A 15,421-nucleotide genomic window follows, 5' to 3' on the forward strand; every position below is an offset into this window, starting at 1 on the left:
AACCAATGGTTTATTACCGTGGGTTTATTGTTTTGGTTTTATTGGTTTCACCGATTTCGCCGGTTTCACCTTCTTTTCTAGGCTCTTGCCTATGATCTAGGTTCTTGCATGAGAAAGGTAACGTTTATTAAAGCTGCGAATTATTTTGAGGTAGGTGTATTATGTTTCATGGTTTGTTTTCTACTGCTGTGACTTGAACGATCGTATCATCATCCCAAGTGGGTGCATAAATACGTTAGGTCAGCACAGTGCTTTATGTGTAAGCCCACCCATATAGCAAAATGATGTAGATAATTTATTGCTCAGCTTCATGAATTTTGGGACATATTTGCCCTGACACCAGTATCATCTGACCAGTGAAGAATGGCTGTGTCAACAGCAACAGGCCATGTAGGTTGAAGTGTGAAACATTCCCCGCATTTGGAGTGTCTCAGACGAGGCAGATTCTACATCTTGCGGCCAACCCATTCCATAACCGCAGCCAAGCCCCGGTGACCTGGGACGGGATTGGCTGGATTATTTATATAGTTATATACATTATACACTGTGGTGGGCTGGACAACGTAGAATCTTCGTCGTCCAAGAGACACCTAAGATGGGTTGTTTTAACTTGTTGCATAACAGACCATTTTATTTCAGTCCTCCTTGTGAGTTGTGATAAGCAGGCCAGCGGCTCATATATCTAATGACTGAGTTCAAAAAGTCATGGATGACACAGCCAGCACAAATACTTCAGTTGAAGACAGAGACTTTGGTGACAATCCAACAAGTGATGCACTCTCAGAAGGATTTCTGAACTCTGTAAAACCTGTCATCGATCGCATTGATCTTGGAGTCAAGGAAACACAGTGAGTCACAAGTTTAAATTGTTATTCCCTTTAATTTGTTTGTTTCAATAATAATCCATTTTATCCTTAAAAATGCATGACATCAAAAACATGCTCTAATCACTTGCATGCAAATTTTTCAACTTTCTTTGATGTGAGGAATTATATTATCATCCCAACAAGCAATGAGAGTCCATTTCAGTTTGAAAAGCTGTATCTTACATGCACATAAATATTTATTCATTAGTAATGAAGTTCAACCCCAGAAAGTTCAACTGTATGCTGCTCTTGCAACCACTGACTTTACCTGCCTTGGGTACAAGCTTAATCACATATCTTAGCACTTGTAGAAGGAAATGGCCCTTATTGACCAGGCACTAGGGTTTGATAACCAAGCTCCATAACTTTGTTAAAGCAATAACCATGCAGTCATTTGGAATGAGCCAGCAGATGGCTTCCTAGTGCCTTCTTTGGTTTCCTTACACCCACTTGTCATTTCTTTGAATGTTCCAGGTAGAGCTTTGAGATACTTACCCACTAACCATTTCAGCTACCAGCACAGTTACAGCTAGCTAATACTGGCCAGTGGCCACTGAATGGCCACCCTGTCGCTAATGCCTTGTCACTAATGTCACTAATGCCACCCTTACCTTAAATGTTAGAAGTAATGCTAGGTAAGTACCATCATCACTACAGGTAGAACCAGATCAAGAAAGTGTGACTAACCCTTCCCTCCTCCATCACAGAGAGAGCCAGGAGACGCTGAGTGCCCTGCTCGAGGCGATCGCCGAGGACTTTGCCCGGTTGTCGGCCGTAGCACCGTCGCCGGTTGACATTGAGGAGCACGTGAAGCGGCTGCACAGCGTAAAGAGACGCGTGGCCGTCACCAACAACACGCTGCAGACCGTGCAGGTAACGGCCGGAGACTCGGCGGCTGTGGATGGCTCTCAGGTCACATCGCCGCCACAGCTAGTGCAGTCAGCTGTGCACGCTTATTCATTCATCGATTCATTCATTCATTGATTCGTTCTTTCATTCATTATATATTTCATTCATTCATTCATCCATTCCATTTGTTTATTCAATTAACCCTTAGATCATACACTGCTGCTCGTTTATTTGAATAGATTCATACTTCGCTCATTCTCTCATTGGCAATGGACTTAAGGCTGTCGACCATTCACTGCAGGAGCGCTTGACCAGGATCAGGAGTCACCTGGCCCGGCAGCGGGCGGCACACCCGCCGGCGGCCGCCGCCGCCCCCGCTGCTGACCCCGCGGCCGCCCCGCAGTAGCGCGCCATGCAGACGCCCGACATCTCCCACCTGACGGCGGCCGACTACGACCGCGTCTACGAGCCGGCCGAGGACTCGTTCCTGCTGCTGGACGCTCTCGAGGCGGACCTGGAGCGGCTACGCGCGCGCCGACCGCGCCTGGCGCTCGAGGTCGGCAGCGGCTCCGGTGTGGTGATTACGGCGCTGGCGGCCGCGCTGCCCGAGTGTCTCTGTCTGGCCACTGACCTGAGCGAGGCCGCGTGCCGCGCCACATGGCGCACGGCGCACAGGAACGGCGTCACCGTGCTCCCCGTGCGCTGTGACCTGACGGCGGCGCTGCGGCCGCGCCTGGCCGGCCAGCTCGACGTGGTGCTGTTCAACCCGCCGTACGTGGTGACCAGCACGGAAGAGGTTTGCGCCAGCGGCGGCCTGGCGGCCAGCTGGGCCGGCGGAGAGCGCGGCAGGGAGGTGACCGACCGCCTGCTGCCGCAACTGCCCGAGCTGCTCGCCCCCGACGGACTGTTCTACCTGGTGGCCATCCGGGAGAACGACGTGGACGACTTGGGCGCGGTGATGGCCGGACTCGGCTTCGACATGTGTCGGGTGATGAGCCGGCGGGCCGGACCGGAGCACCTGTCCGTGCTGAGGTTCGAGCGGCGCGCCGAGTCGGGAGGGACCGGGCCGCCGGAGGGCGGAGATGTACCCCACTCCCAGAGACCCTGAGGATCGCCGCGGATCGGCCGGCCGGCGGAGAGGTGTACCGTAGGGACCGAGATATCGCGCGGTAGTCCGGCCGGTGGTCGGCGCTGTGCAGGAATATCATAACTGTGATCTATCCTGGGCACTCTTTTGTATATTCTGGGAAGTGGGAGTGGCTCAACCTAGTGAAGCTTCGCGCCGGTCGAGCGGGAAGACAACGCACCGCCGTATTGTCAAATGCATGCTAAGGGAATTAAGCAGGGACTTGCGTCGTACGACCGGATTTGATAAGATGGTCAATCAAAAATAGGGTTTGCAGTTCCTCGGCGTATACCCAGTTTGTTTATACCCCTGCCCTGCATCGTGCGATGAGAGCTGTCTGAGCATTGTTGAGTTTGCTATTCCTTGTCGGTGTTGAACGTTCTTGTTTTGTCGAGCGCCTAGCATGCTTTTGAATTTTGATGTGCTTTTATCAAGTGAGTATATCAGTGAAAATATAATAAAATCTGCATGCGATCGTTTTAAACATAGGTTTAGGCTGATGTCCAGTTTCTCATCTGCCTCAGCTGTATACTTATTACTTATTGTTCTTTCTCCTGATCGGGTTTCCCATTCCCACCATGCACTTGCCCGTCAATCACGTAGGCTCATCCGCATCTGAAACACAAGCGAAGCGTAAAATTACCAGCATTTTTCGCTTTTTTCGTCTCCCGCTTCTGTTACGCCAAATGTCCGTCGAAGTCTAGCAGAAGTTTGATATTCGCGAATTTCCTCAAGTTTCTTCTCTTTATGCTCATCTGCAATCAGCCGATTCTTGAGTGGCCGAGTGTCGAGTGTTAACCCGCCACTACATCTACTATACTGTGTACGCATTTCTACGTCCATAAAAACCAACCGTTTTACACGTCATAGCATGTATTCTGTGCAAACCATTGAGTGCAGAAATATCGGAAACCGCGAATGACAAATGATCATCTATTCTGCCTCGCTCACACGCCGCACGCAGCTACAATGAACATGAATTTTCGAGCATGACCTTATTGCTACTTACAATATGGCAACATTCAAACAGCAGCCGCAAAAGTTAAGCAACGCTCAGAAGACAGCAATGAGAACTGACGGGAACACGGCGGTCTACACGAAATGATCAATGACTACTTGGGAGGGGCGAGGGGACCATATAAAACGCATCACTGCCGGCCAATGGATGTACGCGCCGCGGCCTGGAGAACACTTATAAACTTTCGCTGTACACATCGGATAAATAATAGACGCCTATGTTGACAAACCAGTGTACGTAGGACGATGGGCAGTTGTGAGGCGCACAGCGCCCCGCCGGTACACTGACGGCTGAGCCGCGCGGGCGCCCGCGAGTCCCGCGCCGCTGGTCCGCGGCCGGCGAGGGCGGCTCTCCGGTCCGCAGCCCCGCGCGGCCCGTCCTAAGGCGAGATCAGACGTGTTGTTTGTCCACCGGCGGCCGCCCGAAGCGTCAGTGAGCGATCTGCCCGGCGGCGGCGGCGGCTGCCGCGCCTCGGTCCTCGTTACCCGCCCCGAGACACCACACAAGTTCACCGTCCCCGCCAGCGCGCCATCACTCGACGGGCTACCGAGCCCCAACGATTCCTGCTCCCGGGCCGCCAGCCTCTTCTCGCGCGCGTCGTGGACTCTCCGTCTGGCGCGACGATCCCACAGTTACGCTCCGCGGACGGCGCGACTGGCGCCTCCGTAACATTTCTGCACTCAATGGCTTCACACCGTCACATAAAACTTAGATCCACCTAAAATTCACAACCTGCTGAACGGTTCTGCGGGTCGGCACTGAGCGACTGTTAAACAAACACCCGCGCGCCGACCCACAAAGGTTGGACACATGATTTCTGCGTGCATGCTGGCGACGGGCGGGCGCTGGCGGGGCGGCTGGTCCGGTACAAAAGAGCGCGTGCTGCTGCGGCGGCGAGCCGCTAGCCGGCCTCGGAGTCGCTGGAGTCTGAACTGGAGCTGCTGGAGCTGCTCGAGCTGCTGTCCGAGTCGGAGGAGCTAGAGCTGGAGGCCGACAGTCGCGCCGTGCCGCCGCCCTCGCCACCCTTGGAGTCGTCAGCTGCGAGACACACGGACAGACCCAGTCAGCTCAGGAAATAATGCATAAAAAAGATTCTACCGTGGCCACGAAACACGCATCGATGTTTCTCTGCCTGTTCAGCTCTGTCTCCATGCAACAGCAAGAATTAATGAGGCATAGCAACTATCGAGTGAAGATGATAATTGCAGGTTACCTTTGTTGACTGGGAAGGTCGACGGTTTTAGGTTACTTAATGCACGAAAACGAAGACTACTTTAACTAAGTATTCTGGGTTGCAAACGGCACTAAATCACAAATTATATGCGATACAGTAAAATATTGACGAAACAACCTATTGCAATTAAATTTCGTAAAAGCAAGAACAAAAAAATGGCGAGCCAAATGGCCGTAAACCTAACTGCGCAGTACTTCCGCAACATAACCCCTAATGATGGCTAAAAATAATGTTTTCAAGAACATGGGACCAACTTCACTCCAAATAGCCAATGCCAATGCCAAGTCAAGCCACGGTTTGATACACACAGAATGGACTACCATTCCTTCACTCATTTGGTATATGGACTGACGAGAGGGAGCTTGCACCCCAGTGAGGGCAAGCAGAAGTCAGACGCTGACCGGCCCGCCGGCTCCAGTGCTGCTGACTACTCACACTTTTTGACGGGTTTCTTGGAGGTGGTGCCGAGCTGTCCGGTGACGTCCTGCAGCCGCTTCTCCAGCTCTTGCTTCTTCTCCATCATCTGCTCGTCCTTCGACTTGCTGCTCTGCTTCTTATCTAAAGGAATGGCAGACAAGCGTCAACAACCACGCATATTTACATCATAACGGGAGCTGTTCAACGCCTGCAAACGACGGGATTGGGTATGCTGGGTATAGAAGACAGGCCAAGACGCGGGAAGCTGATGGGAAAGTGCTCGTCTGAATTTATACTCACCGAACTGTTTTCTGGGCTTTTTGCGCAGACAACTGGCCACGTAGGACTCGAGTTCGCGCAGCGTGGAGGGTCGCAGCGTTTCGAAGTCGATCTCGATCTCGTCCGGGTTGGAATCTCGCAGAGAGGGCTCGCGAGACTGAATAATGTGGACAACGCGACCCAGCTTATCACCTGGGAATGCATGGAGCGAGCCACGTTACGAACAGTCCGTACCCGGAGCCTGGCGGACGGGTGGACCGAGAACAGTCAGAAGCTCCGCTATGATCCCTGTCGGGTCCGACCGGCCGGCGGACCGGGCGACGACCGTAGAACACGGCCGACGTCAGCCACCGGCCGGACGGAACACCGACTCAGATGACGCGCATGGGCTGAAGTATCATCATGGTTGTAAGACAGATGAATCACCTGATAAGACAACAAACTAGTGGGGCATGATTATGGCTATTGAATGAAATCTTTTAACATTATAGCTCGGTACACTGGTTGACATAACTCCTAGTGTATCAGTACGAGACAAACGAACAAATTGGGTCTGAGCTGAGTAAAGCAGCCCAAGTGTTTTCTTCCCAGAACAGCTGCAAGCGTCATCTCGAACTCACCAGGCAGCTTGTTGATGTCCAGGCTGAGCTGCCGCTTCTCGTCGTAGGACATGGGTCGGGCGTTATCCTCGTCCTCCTCAGAGTCGTAGGCGGGCGCCGGACCGGCCGCGGCCTTCTTCTTGCCGGGGCCGCCCTTGGCCGCCTTGCCGGCGCCGCGCGGCCGCCGACCCACCGCCGGCTTGTTGCCGCTCGGTGCCTTCATCGGCTTGGTCTTGAGCGCCTTGCCAGCGCCGGCGGTGCCCGGCCCGCCGGCCAGACTGTTACCGAGCGGACTGAGCGCCGATAGACCGTCGCCGTGGTGGCGGTCGCGCTTGCTCTTCTTCTTTTTGTCCTTATCCTTCTTTTTCCTGGAGAGGCTCTCCTGGAGGAGGGTGTTGATCTGCTCCTGGACGACCCGCAGCTGAGAGCGAGAGGGCATGCTCGGTTAGGACCAGGCCAGAGCAATCAGCCGGTCTGTGTAAGAGCGACAATGGTCAGAAGCTCCGCTATGATCCCTGTCGGGTCCGACCGGCCGGCGGACCGGGCGACGACCGTAGAACACGGCCGACGACAGCCACCGGCCGGACGGTACACCGACTCAGATGACGCGCATGGGCTGAAGTATCATCATTTCAACCGGTAAAAATTTGTGCTAATAAATGTCTTAGAATCTATCACAAGCAACAATAAAACATTGCTATGCATGAAGTTCTTTGAACCGCGTACGAAATTTCGCATTGCGTAGCACAGTCTTTGCTCATGGTTAAATCAAATACAACACAAAGTCATGGCCAACGTAACCACGCATGGATAAAACCCTCACTGCCGCGCAGCTCCGTTCGGCTCCGGCCCGTACCTGGTTCTGGAGCACGAGCAGCTTCTGTTCCCGCTCCTCCTCAGAGTGGTCAGACTCCGACTCGGAGCTGGACCGATCCTCGTCAGATAGGAACGCCTCGTCCTCGGGAATCTTCGCAAACCTTAGGGCGCAAAACCACAGCGCACGTTACGTCACCGGGGCGGAGAGATGACGCAAGCTGAACATCGAACTGGGAAAATAACCTTTCACCAGTAAAGTTTCATCAGCAACAACATAAAAATGAAACTTGGATACAACCAAGTTAACAATGCAGTTTTCAAAGTAATCCAAACTTAAAAGTCGCATTTGATAACTTGCTCCCGTTATCCATCGATCGATAGGCTGAAAATAACTACCTATGCATTCAAATTAGTGCATAATTAACCGCTCCAGCGGGCGAATGCTCACTTCATTTCGAAGACATCCTGCAGTTTTCTGGCCATGGCGACCACATCGTGGTCGGGCGGGTTGTACTTGTAGCAGTTGGTGAATATGAGCCGCACGTCGCTGGCGAACTCGCTCGGCGAACGGTACTCGCGGTTGTCCATTTTCGTCTTGGCCGTGCCCAGGTCCATGGGCTGTTTGATAATATCGTGGTAGTCCTGCAAGCCCAGGCTGTCCGCGTCCACAGGCTTGTAGAACGGCCACGCGTATGCCTGAGGGGTGAGACGGCGCGTGTTACGGACGGGCGAGAGACGGACTCTGAAGCTGTAGGGAAGGAGCGGTCAGAAGCTCCGCTATGATCCCTGTCGGGTCCGACCGGCCGGCGGACCGGATGACGACCGTAGAACACGGCCGACGTCAGCCACCGGCCGGCCAGAAAACCGACTCAGATGACGCGCATGGGCTTAAGTATCATCATGCTAATGAGGCATAATATAACAGGAACTAACTGTTAATTAAGGTATGTAATAGTCATTTTCCTAGACATTTAGGTTCAATTAATAACCCACTTAGCCAACCAATCGATAATCGAGGCGTCCTAACCAAGTAAACTTATTAATCGAGTTGTTAGATGCTAAAAAAGTGTCAGCGCTTCCACAATTTAGGATCGCCGCATACAGACAATTTACTTAAAATAAGCCAGCACAAAATACTACAACTTTTACTCCTAAAACAGCCCACTTACAGAGTGTTTCTTTGAGAAGAGCTCCTTGAGGATCTCGTTGCAGGCCTTCATCGACTCCTGCATCTTCTCTCGGTTCCTCCCCGCGGCGGCGGTGCGCGCCTGAGAGTCCGGCAGGTCCTTCACCACCTTCTTGATCTGGCGTCCCGACTCGCGCCGTTTGCCCAGTTTGGAGACCTTGGCCTCCGTCGGGGCGAACGGCGGGTCGGGCGTGCCAGCCATCGCCGGCGTCGTCGTGTCTGCCTTCCGTTTGACGCCCTTTTTCACCTACCGATGGCACGCACAGTGTCAGCGCTAGATGGCCGAAGGTAAGACGACGTCCACCGGCGGATGTGGTCAGAAGCTCCGCTATGATCCCTGCCGGGTCCGACCGGCCGGCGGACCGGGCGACGACCGTAGAACACGGCCGAAGACAGACACCGGCCGGAAGGTACACCGACTCAGATGACGCGCATGGGCTTAAGTATCATCATTTAGAAGGTTGCCAATAACAAACAAAAAACACTTATCATGGTAATAAGTCACCTGAAGTCTGAACAAGATAGAGCTGAAGAAACGCTCGACTCAGAGCCCAAATTTAACAGCAAACTAAAATGCATTGTCACCTTTACATAACCTCAGCTTGGTTATGCTGATAAGTTGCACCAGAAAACTTACATTCGGAACCAGTCCCGCAGCCTCCCCGGCACACAAGCCTGGCACCGCGCCGCCTAACTCAGAGCCCACCCGGCCCACAGACGTGCGCGCTCGCCGGCGACAGGCGTAGCTACCTTGTGCGGCATGGTCTGCGGCGGGACGGGCTGTGCGGCCTTCTGGGCATCCGGCATGGCAGTGGCGGCGGCGGCGGCGGCGGTGGCCGAGGGCGGTGGCGGCTGCGTGGCGGTGGCCGGCGGCACGGGCTGCCGGAGGGGCGCCGCGGCAGCCGTGGCGCCGGGTACGGCCGGCTGACCTGAGGGGGCGGTGGCGCCGGCCGGCGTCACCTGAAACACACCGCACGGACGTCAGCAGCAGCCGAGAGCGAAAATGAATGGGGCTAGGACTCAAAAAGTGTCCCAGATGAACTACCAAGGGAGTAACTTGGCTCCATAGTCTGCAAATAATGGCAACACAAATGGCTGTTTGATTGACATAACTAACAAACTCACAAAACATTTTTTTCAAAGTGCTGCTATATGGAGATTCTGGTTTGGATCCATCAATAAGGAGACTACAAGACAAAAGAGACCAAAACTGATGTGATTCTACCTTTTCTACTTATGCCAAGAATTAGAAAATGATTTGCATGATGAGAAGAAGTTGAGAGTCAAGTGAAACGCATTAATTCTGATCAGAATATGGTAGAATGGAGCAAACAGACAGGTAAAATGGGTCAATTATTCCATCACAACCATTGACATTAATATGCTGCAGCTGGCTCCAACCACTCACCGGTTTGACTGAGTTGGTGAGCGCGGCGCTGGCGGGCGGTTTGACGGCGCTGGGCACGGTGGGCACGGCCGTGGAGCCGGGCACTGCTGGCGGCGCCGCGGCGGAGGCCGGCGCGGCCGCGGCCGCCGGCGCCGCCCCGGGGGTGGTGGCCGCCGCGCTGGCCGGAGGACGGCCGCGGCCGGCGCCCGCGCCACCCGCCGGCCGGCCCTTTTTGGCCTTGGCATTTTTACTGGGCACATCATGAAACACCTCCTCCTGGGGCATCTGTGACACTTTTGTTAAAAACATCTTCTCTAGAGTTTGTGCCATAAGCACCACATCCTCACCAGGCTTGTTGTACATGTAACAGTTTGTAAACAGTGTTTGAAAGTCCTCTATGCAATCCTTAGCATACTGATACCACATATTCTCTAATCGCTTCTTGATTGTTCCCAAGTCCATAGGCTTTTTGATGATTTTATGATAATCAGGCAGGTTGAGTTGGCCTGGATCAACAGGAACTTGAAATGGCCAGGCATACTGGTGCTTCCACAAAGTCTTCAGCACTTTGTTGAGGTACTGCAGCTGGTTTGAACTCCTCAGGGGCTTGTCTGGTGGTGGCATGAAATCTGGCTGAATTGGTCCAGTGAAGGGCTTCTCTTCCTCAGTCTTCTGGCCATCAGTTGTATCCATCTTGACAGGTGGAGGGTCCTTGGCAGTCACAGTTCGGGTCACCTTGGCAGCATTATTGGAGTCTGTTTTCTGTAAAGACAGTCATGAATAATGATACCTACAAGGAAATGTACTACCATGAAGTCCTAATCCAGATCTCTGATGGACCCTTTCACCAGTCAACAATTAACTGAATAATAATGACAAAACAACTAGGTACTGAAAGAAACTTATGACACTTTCAATTTAACAGAAAAAAGTAAACCCCCATAAAGTGAGCTAAGTAACAGTGGCAGATTGGTTTGTACACTTCTACCCTACTCAAGAAGGTAGCAAAATCTAGGGTGCTGTACCATGAGCTGTACATACAGCTCATGCGTGATGAGCTACATTCTTGGATAATTTGATGTGCAACAGAAGCAGGAATTTCATAGGGTAAACACTGCTTTACTGGAGGTTTCAAAGCAAAAAAAAAAAGTCAAAACAAAAATCCATACTGCCAGGTAACTACCTATTTTGTGATGATTTTCCATTGCTAACCACAGTAATTCCTGAAAATGAATTGGTCACAACAACATTAAGTTCTTTGATGATGGCGATGGTCTATGCCGTTTCAGCATCTTATTTTGACATTCTTTTTGAAGGTGAGTATTGCTCATTTCATAGGTAAGCTAGATTATATGAGCAGTGAGCACCCATTTCCTTACCTCTGAGTTTGCCACAGTTGATGTTGTCCCATTGCCCTCTGGGGGCTTGGTATCAGTGGCACTGAAACAGAGGGCACGCTCTGTGAGATACTGGTAACTGGACAAACACCACATCCATATTGTGAGATTTACAACAACAACAGGAACAACAACAACAAAAAACAGTTTTAGTACAAGTAGTAAGAGCTAGAACATCTGAATAATGGAGGACGATATTAAAAAAAAATCATGCTTAACATAAATTTCATCTGTTTCAATAGCATCAGCTAGCCACTAGAATACTTGGGGATCAATCAATCCTGGCAAATTGCATCACACATACCTTAATATGAATCAATACTGCTGGAGTGTTTAAAAGACAGATATGCAATATACCAGTGATATTACTAAAATTTAATAGAATACACACATCAAATATCATGCACTTTTGGTAATTTACTAGACAATCAGCCAGATAATAAATACATATTTTACCAGCAAACTCATTGAAATTCAGGGGGCCTCACCAATTGCCTAAGATAACAATATAATGGTTATCTTCCAGTAAGGTACCCAAACCTTAGAACTTCTCAAACTTAACACAACATACATAATTCGGTAGTTGAAGTTGAAGTTGAAGTTGAAGTTGTAGTGAGCTGTAGTAGACTAGGTCTATTCAGTGCTCACATCGAGCCGGACTAGGAATGAGGTCAATTGTGGTGCGAGGAGGCAGGTTCGGCAGCCCTGTGGTCTAGCCTGTTTTTAAACGTATTTGTAGATGGAGCCTCCACCACATCTCTTGGCAATTTGTTCCAGTCGTTTACTAATCTGTTTGAAAAGAACTTCAGCCTGTACAGATGGCTTGATCTGCCTTTCTTCAGTTTCAGATGGTGTCCTCTAGTGCGGTCTTCATGGTCGACTTCGAAGAACTGCTCACTATCCACCTTAACCTTCCCTGTTAGGAGCTTGTACGTTTCGATGAGGTCGCCTCGACGCAATCTGTCTTCCACGCTAAGAAGTCCAAGTTTGTGGAGGCGTTCTGGGTAGGGTAGGTTCCTTATAGGTCTGACAAGCTTTGTCGCCCTCCTCTGTACTTGTTCCAGCAGCCTGATATCCTTTGCAGTGTATGGACCGACAGCCTGCATACAATATTCAAGATGTGGACGGACATAGGTGGTGAACAGAGGCTTGAAGTTGACGAGATCGAGTCTGTCGAACGCTTGTTTTAGCATTCGGAGGGCTGACCGGCCTTTAGCAGCAGCTTTCTGACAGTGTATTGCCGGTTTTAAGTTACTTGACACGTGAACTCCTAAGTCCTTCTCCAAGGTACTTTCTTGCAGCTTTTTACTGTTTGTGCCGTCAGACATGAAGTAGTCAACATTTGGATTGCTTGAGCCACAATGCATTACTTTACATTTTGATTCGTTAAATTTCAAAAGCCATTCTTCGGACCACTTCTGCAAGGATAATATGTCCTGTTGAAGTATCTCAGCATCTTGTTGTACTTGAATAGGTCTATATATCTTGGCGTCGTCCGCAAACATTTTCATGTTGCTGCGCACAAGGTCTGGGAGCTCATTTACAAACATAATGAATAAGACAGGTCCCAACACCGATCCTTGGGGGACCCCACTGGTGACCGAGCACCATTCAGAGTGGTCTGACCCTATCACCACTCGTTGTCTTCTGTTTGTTAAAAAGTCACATATCCAAGACAGTACATTTCCTTTGATGCCATACCCAGAAAGCTTTTTCATAAGTCTCTTGTGTGGCACACTGTCAAAAGCCTTTTGGAAGTCTAGGTAAAGTATGTCAACTCCTCGTCCATCATCGATAGCTTTCGTCCAGTGCTCTAGAGCCTCGAGTAGGTTGGATTGACAAGACCTCCTGGATACAAATCCATGCTGGTGCTCGCTCAAGAGGTCATTTCTCTCGAGGTGAGTTGTTACACTCCTTTTAATTAACCTTTCCAACACTTTCCCAACTTGGCTGGTCAAGCTTACAGGTCTGTAGTTTCCTGGTTTATTTCTGTTACCCTTCTTGTATATCGGGACAATATTTGCATCCTTCCAATCCTGAGGTACTTGACCCTCTTGCAGTGACTTGTTGAACAGTTGGTGGAGAGGCTGAGTCAGCTGTTCTGCACACCTCTTCAATACAATGTTGGGAATGCCGTCAGGACCAGGTGCTTTTGGTTCGCATAGGTTGACAAGCTCATTTTTGATTGATTCAGGTGTTATTTCTATGTCTGTGATGGCTTCCTCTGGTTGCAATCGATCTTCAAATCCTGGTAAGGGAGCATCACCCTCTTCTACAAAGACAGATTTGAAGAAGACCTGCAGGGCAGCAGCAGTTTCTTTGTCACTTGAGGTCAATCTTGCTCCATCTTCAACTGCGTGTACAGCTGGTTTAACTTTCTGCTGGGCCCTGACATACTTGTACAATTTCTTTGGATTTTGTTTGACGCTTTTGGCTAATCCCGCTTCATATTCATGTCTCCGCTCCCTGATTTTGCTTGTAGCTGCATTACGCTGCACAGTGTATGCTTTATAGTCTTCACTTGATTTGGTTGCAGCATATTTTTTCCAGAATTCATGTTTGAACTTCACTGCCCTGGTCAGTTCCCTGTTCCACCAGGGTGCAGCCTTCTTGCATGGTCCTTTCCTGTGTTTTGGAACTAGGGTTTCAAAACAGTTATTTATCTTGCCTTTTATGTACTGCCAAGTTTCTTCAACTGAAAAATCATTTAGAACATTCCAATCAACAGTTCCTAGTGCTTCTCTTATCCCTGAGAAATTAGCTCGTTCAAAGTTCAGACTGTTTGCCTTATCTTTCATTGCCATTCTGTCTGGTCGGTCTCCCAAGTAGAGGATCCATGAGAGAACAGCGTGATCACTTTTCCCTAATGGGACCCCAACACTGATCTCTTCAATCATGCCTTGCTCATTTGTAAACACCAAGTCAAGCCTGGAAGGTTCTTGGCCATCTCTGAAACGAGTGGGTTCGCGCACATGCTGATATAGGTAGAGCTCCTGTATTGCATCAAGAAACTTTGCTTCTTCTGATTCCTCACTTCCATTGACTGTTTCATTTTCCCAATCTATCTGTCTGAAATTGAAGTCTCCCATGATCAAAACATACCTGGCATCTACAGTTGGTAGTCTCTTCAGCATATCATTCAATATCTTGTTCTCTTCTGGAGTATTACTTGGAGTTCTGTAACACACACCGACCAACAGACAGGCATGTCTGGAGATTCTTATTTTGCACCATACACAGTCTTCAATACCTTCATCATTTAAATCTTTGCAATCTTCAATCTTCCAGCAGTCTCTTACTAATATGGCCACACCTAGGTACACCTAGGTAGTTAGGTACATTTGTACCTAACTACATAAAATTATTGTTCATTATTATGTTCATCTGATGTCATTTCTCATGTGTGCTCAATTATCAAAATCATTGTAAAAATGCACATTAATGCAAATAAAATCAATTTATACTTTGACATAATAATTTAGAAACGCCATGCGAAACAAAAAATTAAAATGGCATAACGGAATGCACAACATGTAGGTACAAGCATCAATTTTAGGCCGAGGCCTCACTGTAGCAAAATACACAACTAAATAATATGAGCTCTGAAATTTAAAACAACACATCATAATAAAATCAATGGCTTGGTGAGGCCCTCTACACGGCTAACCGCACGCATTTCATCACGCTAACTCACTTTTCCGTGGCCATGCCGCGGCCTCGTCACTCAGGAATCCTGATTCGTATGACGCGGACACACAACACAAAACTCATTTATTTTGACGAAATCCTAATAGAAAGACTTGTGTCATTCAGCAATTAAGCGTATCGCGGCTATTACATAATCAAAATGAACGACTCCCTTTTCCACGCCGTAACCGCCGCTGGGAGCAATGGCCGCCAAGCTCCCCGTTTCAGCGTCTCTCGCAAAATGAAGCAGAATGTAGGAATACTGCTTTTTGATTGGTCGACAGCTATCACGTGACCTTCACATTGCATTTTCTTGGTGGTTTGCGACGTCTCTGATGGCGTTCACCTGTCGATCTCAGTCACATTGCATCAATTTTCAATCATATTACCCAGAAAACCACTACAAGGGTCACTTTTTAGCGAAAATTCATCCATTTATTCGCCAGTCAATCCGACGCCCACCACCAACAGCTGTTGCACTTCTCAGCGAGTGTCCTGCGCATGCGCATTTTCAAACAAACTAGCATTCAATATGACGTAAAATTATTTCTTATCACAGG

The 15,421-nt window shown here is 49.8% G+C and overlaps 2 protein-coding genes across 4 annotated transcripts; one reads left to right on the forward strand and one right to left on the reverse strand.

Moving 5' to 3' along the window:
* The first annotated feature begins 12 nt into the window (after positions 1-12).
* Positions 13-3,325, forward strand: LOC122371668 (methyltransferase N6AMT1-like). Of its 2 annotated transcripts, none has more exons than XM_043348134.1 (4): positions 13-150; positions 640-848; positions 1,574-1,739; positions 2,017-3,325. In XM_043348134.1, the coding sequence occupies exon 4, from the start codon at positions 2,128-2,130 to the stop codon at positions 2,821-2,823; it is 696 nt and encodes a 231-aa protein (XP_043204069.1). In that variant the 5' UTR covers positions 13-150; positions 640-848; positions 1,574-1,739; positions 2,017-2,127; the 3' UTR covers positions 2,824-3,325. The 2 variants fall into 2 exon arrangements, with proteins under 2 accessions (XP_043204069.1, XP_043204079.1); XM_043348144.1 differs by having other exon boundaries at positions 13-117.
* Positions 3,326-3,696: 371 nt separating this feature from the next.
* Positions 3,697-15,349, reverse strand: LOC122371622 (homeotic protein female sterile-like). Of its 2 annotated transcripts, XM_043348066.1 has the most exons (12): positions 14,869-15,307; positions 11,157-11,217; positions 10,001-10,539; positions 9,799-9,910; positions 9,141-9,350; positions 8,374-8,637; positions 7,653-7,900; positions 7,245-7,365; positions 6,410-6,809; positions 5,811-5,981; positions 5,529-5,651; positions 3,697-4,897 (listed from the first exon to the last, which is right to left on the reverse strand). In XM_043348066.1, the coding sequence occupies exons 1-12, from the start codon at positions 14,880-14,882 to the stop codon at positions 4,761-4,763; spliced, it is 2,400 nt and encodes a 799-aa protein (XP_043204001.1). In that variant the 5' UTR covers positions 14,883-15,307; the 3' UTR covers positions 3,697-4,760. The 2 variants fall into 2 exon arrangements, with proteins under 2 accessions (XP_043204001.1, XP_043203994.1); XM_043348059.1 differs by having other exon boundaries at positions 9,799-10,539; positions 14,869-15,349.
* Between the last annotated feature and the right edge of the window lie 72 nt (positions 15,350-15,421).

The sequence above is a fragment of the Amphibalanus amphitrite genome, unplaced genomic scaffold, assembly GCF_019059575.1.
Source record: "Amphibalanus amphitrite isolate SeventyFive unplaced genomic scaffold, NRLGWU_Aamphi_draft 000036F_arrow, whole genome shotgun sequence".
Lineage (NCBI taxonomy): Eukaryota > Metazoa > Arthropoda > Thecostraca > Balanomorpha > Balanidae > Amphibalanus > Amphibalanus amphitrite.